Source organism: Nematolebias whitei, chromosome 7, assembly GCF_014905685.2.
Source record: "Nematolebias whitei isolate Nwh7 chromosome 7, NemWhi1, whole genome shotgun sequence".
Classification (NCBI taxonomy): Eukaryota; Metazoa; Chordata; class Actinopteri; order Cyprinodontiformes; family Rivulidae; genus Nematolebias; species Nematolebias whitei.
Window position 1 is genome coordinate 9,595,496 of NC_056504.1, and position 11,256 is coordinate 9,606,751.

The 11,256-nt window shown below is 39.8% G+C and overlaps 1 protein-coding gene across 1 annotated transcript in view; it reads left to right on the plus strand.

Moving 5' to 3' along the window:
- slc2a9l2 (solute carrier family 2 member 9, like 2) overlaps positions 1 to 11,256 on the plus strand; it is a 221,143-nt gene that overhangs the window by 74,011 nt on the left and 135,876 nt on the right. The window contains exon 8 of the mRNA XM_037679110.1: positions 4,128 to 4,260. Coding sequence (XP_037535038.1) covers positions 4,128 to 4,260 — 133 coding nt within the window. The remainder of the gene's footprint in view (positions 1 to 4,127; positions 4,261 to 11,256) is intronic.

An 11,256-nucleotide genomic window follows, 5' to 3' on the forward strand; every position in this document is an offset into this window, starting at 1 on the left:
CCCTGAAAGAGAGGACGTCTAGATGGGAGCATATGTTGTTCTAGAACCTGAACATAGTTCTCTGCATTAATGGTGCCTTTCCAGACATGCAAGCTGCCCATGCCACAAGCGCTCATGCAACCCCATACCATCAGTGAAGCAGGCTTCTGAACGGAGCGTTGATAACAACTTGGGCAATCCTTGTCCTCTCTGGTCCGGATGGCATGGCGTCCCAGTGTTCCATAAAGAACTTCAAATCGTGACTCATCTGACCACAGAACAGTCTTCCATTTTGCCACACTCCTTTTTAAATGACCCCTGACCCAGTGCAAACGTCTGAGCTTGTGGAGCTTGCTTAGAAATGGCTTCCTCTTTGCACTGTAGAGTTTCAGCTGGCGAAGGCGGATGGCATGGTGGATTGTGTTCACTGACAATGCTTTCTGGAAGTATTCCTGAGTCCATTCTGTTACTTGACAGTTGCATTCCTGTTTGAGGTGCAGTGACGTTTAAGGGCCCGGAGATCACGAGCATCCAGTAGAGTTTTACGGCCTTGACCCTTACGCACAGCGATTGTTCCAGATTCTCTGAATCTTTTGATGATGTTATGCACGGTTGATGATGATAACTTAAAAGTCTTTGCTATTTTACGCTGGGTTACACCATTCTGGTATTGCTGCACTATCTTTCTGCGCAACAATGGTGGAATTGGTGATCCTCTTACCATCTTGGCTTCTGAGAGACACTGACACTCTGAGAAGCTCTTTTTATACCCAATCATGTTGTCAATTGACCTAATTAGTGTTAATTGGTCTTCCAGCTGTTAGTTATATGCACAATTTCCTTTTTCCAGCCACTTATTGCTACTTGTCCCAACTTTTTTGGGATTTGTTGACACTGTGAATCTTTGAATCAACATATTTTTCCTTTAAAATGTTACATTTACTCAGATTAAACTTTTGCTCTGTCATCTATGTTATATTATGAATAAAATATTGACATTTGCCATCTCCACATCATTGCATTCAGTTTTTATTCACAATTTGTTTAGTGTCCCAACTTTTTTGGAATCTGGTTTGTACTTTGTATATCATATTCTTTAACATTTTTTATTTTTTTTTCCCAGAAAGAACAAATAAAAATAAAATTTTGGGGCGAAGACCACGACATTTTGTTATATAGTAGTTTCACAAACTGGACTGGATATTTGTTGTGTTTTTATTATTTTAAAACTAAACTTTAAATGATCCAGATATTTAGTTAATTGCATTGTGCTTGTTTTTAATGCAGAGCATTGTCGCTGTTTTGGAAACAAGCTTGTTATGATCAATTTGAACACATTATGCTGCTGATCATTTCTTTCTGTTTTTTGCCACATTTGGACACAGTTTGTAAATTATAGTGTCTTCTCACAGTCTGATGACATTTCAACTTAAACAGACAACATACATAAACTTGTGAAGATGTGTAAATTATTAGACATTCTGAGAAGTTATTTGACCATTATACAACTTTTTTAAAACAACACTTGTAAAGGTTAGACATCGTAATCCCAAACATACTTTTAATTGGTTGGGAGCTGACATTTTCCATCCAAAGGGCACCTCATTCCAAATGTCTGCATAATCACAATTATCATCCTTCTGTTTGCTCAGCTTAGATCAGAAAGCACCGATTTGCACATGCAGATGGAACGGTGCATGCTAAAATATTCAACTTGAAGTTTTTTTTTGCACATAAGTATGTTTGTGTTTGCCACAATGCTTGCAGCTCACAGTCTACAAATAGTGCTGTGAGTTGTGCTTTGTTTAAGTTTTAACTTTTTCTGTCCACCTGAGTCAGGTGGATTTATGCAACAACGCTTCAGTTTAGTGGTTTACATGTTTATACCCTCCACTGTCCAAGTATTTACATAATTTAGGTTCTGCTTTCTGTGGCATTCTGCACTGTACAGTATTTCCTGATTACCCTGAAGGGATAGTTTAGATACTTTAAAGAGGGGAAAGTGCAAACTAACATACAGTAGTCCCTCAGTTATCACTGGGGTTATGTTCTGTACACCCTCGCGATAAGTGAAAAAACGCAAAGTAGGAACACATTTATTTTAGTATTTATATATATATATATTTTTAAAAAATAATATATTATATATATAAAGGCTTTATAAACCCTTCCCACACTATTGCAATGTTCTAAACTCTTAACCCTACATCATTTCAACAACATATGTATATGCACCGCACAGTACTGCAAAATTTTATATGGGGACTAACCAGCCTTGGTCCAGTTCTGGTCCGGTTCTGATCGGCTCTATGCAGCTGCTGAGCACCGGACGCTTTTGGAGAGAGCCGGACCTTCGGAGAGCCAGCACAAAACCACACAATGGTCCCAATCGAGTCCACATAATCCAGAGGGATCCGGATGAAAAAAGTTTGGGTGAGCTCTGGAGAAGGCACCTGACCTCTAAGCATTACCTCCTCACTGAAGAGGCTTCATGGGCTGGCAAGCAGCACTCAGATTGACCGATGAGGCTGGAAGTAGTTATGGTCCGGTTCTGGTCTGGTTTAGATCGGCTCTCTACATCCACCGAGCACAAAAGTCACTATAAATAAGGACAAAACTTTTTTGTCACGTTCGGATCAACATTTTCCCTTTATATTGGCAGAAAGCAGTTGGCCAGAAGCACTGTTGGTTTCTGGGTAATGTAGTTCTTTTGGACTGGTGATACAATATAGGCTTATTGAAAGAAAACTACAAAATGGTGGCGCCTGTCTGAAGTATTTTTTTCCGTTAACGTTTTATCTCGTACCGTCCAATCACGTGAGTAATATTAAAGTTGACAATCCTTGAAAAAACGCAAAAGAGCGAGTCTGCAAAAGTCGAACTGTGAAGTAGCGAGGGACTTCTGAATTTCCTGTTGCAGATAACACTTTAACCAATATCAGTTTGGAGGAAAAAAGATTGAATTTTGATCAGACTGATAAACGAAGTCCAGGCAGCACTTGGACCAAAGTTCAGGACTTATGTCTTTAAATAACTACACACTCAGTTTATGCCAATACTATGTTATAAACCAGAGGTTTCCAATCCTGGTCCTTGAAGTCCACTTAAACATGTTTCCCTGCTCCGACAGCTGATTTGAATTAATGGGTGATTAACAGGCTTCTGCAGAACGTGAAGGTGTACTTTAACCACTGAATCAGGTATGTCGAAGCAGAGATTTATGTACAACATACATAGTGGCCCTCAAGGACCAGTATTGAACACACTTGTTATAAATTATTTGTTTCACACTACATTGTAATACAATTTTCTTGCCAGAGGTTCCCCAGGCTGCATCAAAAATGCCACAGATTGTATATCAGTAACTGTGCATTGCAAAATTGACTGCTATGTAAACACTTACAAGAAAATGTTTGGTGGAAATGCTATGAGCTTTAACAACTATGTTTTAAGAAAGTAGTAAACCATTTTAGTCTTGGCCTTACTTGAATTCTCCATTAACTGTCAATCCAATTAAAATGAAACTCAGTTTCTCCAAAATAAGATTTCTGAAAGAAATATCTTTAAAAGAATAACAGGTAAGATATTAGCGGTGTGCATCAAAAGATGTGGACTGTGTTTTTTAATCAAAAACAGGTCCAGCTCAAAGGAATGCACACATTTACATAAACCTGGTATTTTTATGAAAGCTGGTTTCTACATAAAGTTATAGGAAAAAGGAAGCCATCTTCTATTGGCTACATAAATAGGCCACATGTTTTTTCCATGCAAGTAAGATCAGTGTAATCTGTGTAGTTTAATATTTACCATGAGATGAATTTTATCCCCCCCAAAAAACTGGACAACAAAAATTATTTTCATAATTACATTTTTCATGCATGTCATTTTTGTGTCGTGCATATTTTTATTCCTGTTTTAAATAAGTGTTTATCTTTTTTAATATGTTCTTTAAGAAATGCATTAGTTGATTGTCTTCACTCCTACACCAACTTTTGACACACCTGAGTGATATTTTGTGGAATCATCCTTTAATGAAGAGTTGGCACATATGCTCTCATTCAGCAAAATGTTTTGTAACATCTGTAGGAAACACGTATTGAAATGTCCTTGTTCAACATTACGAACCTCTCTTCGTGTTCTGAACGCAGGAGTCCAGGTGGAACTACCTGTTTTCCTTCCTGGCAGTCCCAGCAGTGCTGCAGCTGTGTGTCCTGCCCTTCCTCCCTGAAAGTCCTCGGTATCTGCTGATGGAGAAGAGGGACGAGGCCGGAGCAGAAAAAGGTAGTAAGGATAAGAGAAACAGTGCTCACTCAAAATGTCTGCAAAGTGCAAACAAGCCTTCAATAGGAGCTTGGGTCTCACTGAACCTTTCATATTTTACTCCCAACCTGGTTAAGTGGTCATCAACTTCACGCAGACTCTCACATTGGTACAGTTTCATCTTTAAATCACTTCTTGGTCTGCTGCCTTCATACATCTCCTCCTACATGTCTCTGCGTGAGTGCAACTACAGCGTGCACTCTCATGACATCATTACCTGCAGTGTTCCCTCAGTGCGGACTGAACTAGGTAAAAGGGTCTTCTACTCCGCTCCAGTTTCCTGGAATATCTTGCAAAAAGATCTGAAGCTCTCTACCTTGACCTCTCTAAGTGGCTTCAAACATCTGTTAAGTTCCTGGGAAAATCCAATGTAGACATGTTCTTGTTTTTAGATCGACTTACAACCTAGCTGTTTTTTTGTTACTTTTTTAATACCATTTTATTTTCACTTGTTATTCTCAATTTATACACATCCTTTATGATCATCTATTGTTGTCTTTGTTGTCCACTGTTGTCATCACGCTTTGTTAAAACCAGGTCTCTCTTGTAAATGAGTCCCCGAGGCTCAATGGGATTAACCTGTATAAATAAAAGGTTGAAAAAAAAAAAAACGTGCTCAAGACAAAAGGCCCTTAAGCATTGTAAGGCGCGCCCTGGCCTGGACCGATCCAAACTGGGTCCCGCCCTGGTTTTGAGTGTTCGCATTGGGCAGTCTGGCCTAGTACCAGGTCGATTTTTAGAAGCCTGAGGCCTGTGGTTCTATTTGGGCCGGGCTGGTTCTGAAGATTAGACGTCAGCAGGCTGCTGGCCATTGATTGGTTCACCGGCCCAGGGGGCCACGTCACAGATGACTCATACTTCCAGTGATTGCTCCCACCATTTTCTTCTTTCTGGCCAGTTGTGTGATAAGAGCACCCTCTTCGGATGTTATCAGCCATTAAATGGCTGTTATTAGGCGTTATCATCTCCATATGTAGTGGTCAGACTGCCCCTCCTGTACCTCCCAGTGGGTTTAAAGGTACGCTGTTAGCGATGATAATAGGCTTTGTTTTTAGCTTTGTTAGAGCTCATAATAGGTTCACGTGGTTATGTTCAGAGTAAAGGGTCTGGCGGTTAGGTTTAGGGTCTTGGTTAGGTTTAGGCACAAGGGTAAGGGGGTTAAGTTTAGGGTTGGTCCTCAGGGTCAGGTGTAAGCTTACGTTTAGGAAAAGGGTTACATAAGCTGAAAAAACTAAAAACACACTTCCAGGTTTACCCCCGTGTGACGCTGCCTATTATCAGCAATAATAACGATAATAACGTACCTTTAAACCTACTAGGAGGTAGGTGGGACAGTTTGACCGCTACATATAGGGATGATAACAACTAAAAACGGCCATTTAATGGACTGATAACATCCGAAGCCGCTCATAAGAGAGAGATCCTATTTTTCTTTAGAAAAAATGGCAACTCTAAAGTTGCTACGGGGAGTGCTGGTGCAGAGGTTAGATAAGGTGGGGTTTTTGATCAAAAGGCTGCTGGTTCAGCTACCTGCACTGACAACATCAAAATGTGAGGAAAAGGTGAAACACTCACACCTGCCTCCACCCTCATTTCCCCCACTCTGGGCCCTTGAGTAAGGCCCTTAACCCCCACCATCTGCTCCCAAACAGGTCTCTCTTGAAAATGAGTCCACGTGACTCAAAGAGCCTACGTGTATAAATAAAGGTTAAATAAAAAAATACTAAAGATTGTACCAGTGCCCTGGACAAACAGCAAGGTGCTATTATTGCTAAGCTGAGATTCATGCGCCAGTCCAGACTCTGCACAAGAGACAAAAGTGTGAGCCAACAGAACCTTTACATCAAGGTATTTACTTTTCCCTTCAACTTTCTTGGCAAAATCTCTCAAAATAACATGAAAAATAAAAACATCAATGGGACAATTTCTTTGTGTGTGTGTAGCTGGTGGTGGTGGTGGTGGGGGGTGGTGGTGGGATACATTTGTATTTGTATCTTTCACTTTCAAAAAGTGATCCATACATGACTTCAGAGCCAAAAACAGACCCAGAGTAATACCCAACCTTATTTATTTATTAGACTATTTCAATTCCATCCACAAGGACTTTCCATTTTTATTTCTTTCTTACCCCAACCCCAAAAAATGTGTCTAAAAACAGGGATGAACATACAAAAGAGTTAAGGAAGCTATCATCCAAGCAGAAAAAAACATAAATCTGTAAATCTATGTTTTAACATTCAATTCCTGTTCACCTACAAACAAGGACGTTTCTGTCTTATAGGTCTGAAAACTAGCTGCTGTAACAAACATATCACAAAAGTGTCCTTAAACGACCCCACACTGATCCCAGTATGCACACTGGTGGGAGACTGCAGACAAAACGTACAGCACACAGAGTTCAGACATAAAAGAAGATATGAGCGTAGATGACTGAAAAACACATTATCACCCTGTGAAGAACCTTAATAAGCTTGAAAGGTGTATGGAGAATTTAATTTTTTAAATAAAAAAAACCCCAACTAAATCACATGGTGAGATCTCAGAGTGCAGCTATCTCTTACATTTACAAAATAATTTAAACTCAAGCTGCAGCAATTTTTTCAGCAGATAGCAGGGAAAGTGTGGAGAATTGTATTACTTGCACCAGTTAGTGGCCATGATCATGTCCAGAGCTCATAAATGTTGACCCTCAGCCACATTAGTAAAGCTGCAGCACAGCAAACGTGTCACAGCAGGAGAGTGACGGGTGGAACTAATGATGACCGTGGTTCCTCAGTCAGGACAGGAAAACAGCACGCACAATAGCAGGAGCGAATCGAAGTATCACACCGCAAACATAAATACACAAATTAGAATTAAAATTAATCTTACCCAGACTGCTGCACTTTCATTCGGTTTTATATTTCAGGAGTTTAAGTTTTCTGTTGTCTCGTTTGTTTTGCTTCATTTAGATAGTGTCTCAAGTCCAAAAGGATTTAATGTTTCAAATGATTTCAGTTTTTTTTAATAAACAGAAACAAGTTTAACTTATTGTCATCTACTACTTAAAATTTTTATTTTTTTTGCTAATTGGAGCTATTAAAACACATAGAATGGAGGAAAAGACCATAAAATGCAACCCCAGTTCCAGAAAGGGCATGTTATGTAAAATGTAAACAAAAGCTGAATTTTGGGTAAATGTTATTCATTTAAAGTGCCACAGTTCTGTATTTTTTTTAAAAAGTTTATTCCTAATTTAAACGATAGGGCTAAAAAAAATCTGACAGATAGTTAAACATGTTTCAGTGGTTTCGGCAAAGTTATGGCTTGAATGTTAAATTCAATTTGAATTCAAATTCATCTCACATGGACCTTTTGCATGTCTTTTCCTCCCCTCAAACACTTCAGCTCCTTCCTTGGGGAGGCACCAGTTTAATCTCCATGTCTAATACAGACCACATCCTGTCATTTATATGAATTTAGATTCCTATCATTTCTGTTAAGGAGACGCACAGTGAATGTTTCATTTTAATTTCACTCTACATGTTGTGAGCCATAACCAATCAGTGATTAGGAGGGCCCACGTCTCAATCTAACTTTAGGTGAAAGGTTTCAGCTGTGTTAAATTTAGACTTTGTTGATTAAGATTTGCGTCTCATCAACTTTATCAGAGTTTAAAATCCATTCGACATGTGAGCATGAACACCTTCAGAGTTGCAGCTCTGTTGAAATGAACCAGGAACAGTTGAACCAGTTTAATGTGTCTTATTGTGTTAATATTGTATAAGTAAAATCAAAAATGTCTTTTTTCTTTCTTTCAGCACATCAGTACTTAGGATGTGCTCTCGTCAAATACTGAATGTGCAATGTGGCCACAAAAGAACCCAAGCGCTACAAGTTTTGGGAAAAAATATAAATTAAAAAAATAATAAACAGTAAAATACCTATCGTGAACAGAATTCACAATAGTGCACGGTGTTAGCTTGACACCAACAACAAACAGGCCTAAGCCTCTAAAAGCCTAATACTGTTTTTCCGAGTAGGAGTCACCTAAAGTTTATGTTAATTAACATCTGTTGAAAAGGATAGGACTCGTATTAACAGCCCAGACATCGCAGGATGCCTGTGGAAAGCAAAGTCACAAAAGTGAACATTTAACACAAGCCGAGCAGAGAGCTCTTGAAATCTTGAAATATTCTAATATTTATGCAACTAATTTATGCACTAATTGTTATAAAAACCATGTAATCGTTCACTAAGGGTGGAAGGGCATAGATGTAAATAATTCAAAGAGTACATCATTTTGGAAAACAATAATTGTTAAGACTACCATATTTAGATTCCTCCCCACCCCACTGTCATCTCCTTTAAAGGTTCCTGTTATTGGAACTGGTCCAGCAGCCTGTCCAGTCAGGCCAGCTGCTACTTATGCCAGTGAACTAAGGCACGACAGTCAACAAATGGTTTTTGAGTGCATCTGATATGAGGAAGAGAAATGTTTCTAAGAGTTCATCTTTGGTAACTTATCTAGCCATACAAAGGGACTTAAGAGTGTAACAGCCACACAGATTGATTGATGTCAATGCGGTGAGTGCTTTAAGTTATAATGAACTTGTCTGAACATGTTTCTCTAGATTATCATCCCTAAACACATGCTTGTAACAATATGCTACTGTCTGCTAAATTCACATGAAAGAAGCTGCAAAGAGTTGAGCGTCTGGTAAAGGACGTCCAGCTCTGATTCCTTCAGGTTTCACCTTCCAGCCAACATTTCACTGGCACAAGGCTGCACAAAGCTAAATTTCCATACTGCTGGCATGTGTTAGAGAGCTGCAGCTGGGAGAATTATTGTCCATGCACACAGGTCTTGTGGGCTGGCTCTGTGTAGTCCCATTATCATTACAGAGTGCCAGACAGAAACAGCATGTTTTCATGCAGGCCAGCTCGTCTCTTGTCAGGTTACAGAACTGCAGTGGTCCTGATCATTATTTAAAGGTGACAAACAAGACTAAAAATGTAAAGTGTTGGCCTCAAACTTTAAAAGTGAATAGTTGGAACAAATGTAGATATTGTTTAAATCCAATCATTACCCCTGATGCATTTCAATTAATAAAAATAAAGAAACCCATTATAGAGAAAAAAATGTAATATATATATATATATAGCCCCAAATCACAACAAAGTTGTCTCAGGGCACTTTACATAAACATTCACAAACATACAAGCCAATTAGTAAAGTTTTCTATCTAAGGAATCCAGCAGACAAGTTGAATCTTGGCTTCGTTGCAGTCTCCCATCCTGAGCAAGCACAGTGGCAACAGTGGAAAGAAAAAAACTCCCTTTTTAAAAGGAAGAAACCTCCAGCAGAACCAGGCTCAGGACAAGCAGCCATCTGCTTTGACCGGCTGGTTTGAGAGGACAAGAAGGAGAGACAGACGAGCACAGAATGGTAGGTCCAGATATACAGGTCCAGGTGTATCTGAAAGACAAAAAAACAACAACAACACAAGTTAAGGATAGAAAAAATAATTACAAATGTTGAGCAGAGTAAGTAAAGACAGTAGCAGAGTGAAAAGTGTGGTCAGTTTGTCCTCCAGCAGTCTAAGCCTAGAGCAGCATAACTAAGGGACAGCTCAGGAAGCCCAAGCTGACCCCAACTATAGGATTTAGCAAAAAGGAAAGTCTTAAGCCTAGTTTTAAAACTGGATAATGTGTCAGGCTCACAGACAGAGATTGGAAGTTGGTTCCACAAGAGAGGAGCCTGATAACTGAAAGATCTGCCTCCCATTCTGTTTTTGTAAATTCTAGGAACCACAAGTAAACCTGCAGTCTGAGAGCGAAGTGCTCTGTTAGGAAAATATGGAACAATAAGATCTGTAATATAAGATGGAGCTACAAACCGGATTCCAAAAAAGTTGGGACACTAAACAAATTGTGAATAAAAACTGAATGCAATGATGTGGAGGTGCCAACATCTAATATTTTATTCAGAATAGAACACAAATCACAGACCAAAAGTTTAAACTGAGAGAATGTATCATTTTAAGGGAAAAATCTGTTGTTTCCAAATTTCATGGCGCCAACAAATCCCAAAAAAGTTGGGACAAGTCAATTTTTACCACTGTGTGGCATCCCCCCTTCTTCTTACAACACTCAACAGACATCTGGGAACAGAGGAGACCAATTTCTCAAGTTTAGAAATAGGAATGCTCTCCCATTCATGTCTAATACAGGCCTCTAACTGTTCAATTGTCTTGGGCCTTCTTTGTCGCACCTTCCTCTTTATAATGCGCCAAATGTTCTCTATAGATGAAAGATCTGGACTGCAGGCTGGCCATTTCAGTACCCGGATCCTTCTCCTACGTAGCCATGATGTTGTGATTGCTGCAGAATGTGGTCTGGGATTATCGTGTTGAAAAATGCAGGGTCTTCCCTGAAAGAGATGACGTCTAGATGGGAGCATATGTTGTTCTAGAACCTGAACATAGTTCTCTGCATCAATGGAGCCTTTCCAGACATGCAAGCTGCCCATGCCACAAGCGCTCATGCAACCCCATACCATCAGTGATGCAGGCTTCTGAACGGAGCGTTGATAACTACTTGGGCTATCCTTGTCCTTTCTGGTCCGGATGACATGGCGTCCCAGTGTTCCATAAAGAACTTCAAATCGTGACTCATCTGACAACAGAACAGTCTTCCATTTTGCCACACTCCATTTTAAATGACCCCTGGCCCAGTGCAAACGTCTGAGCTTGCTTAGAAATGGCTTCCTCTTTGCACTGTAGAGTTTCAGCTGGCAACGGCGGATGGCACGGTCGATTGTGTTCACTGACAATGCTTTCTGGAAGTATTCCTGAGCCCATTCTGTTATTTCCTTGACAGTGGCATTCCTGTTTGAGGTGCAGTGACATTCAAGGGCCCGGAGATCACAAGCATCCAGTAGAGTTTTACGGCCTTGACCCTTACGCACAGCGATTG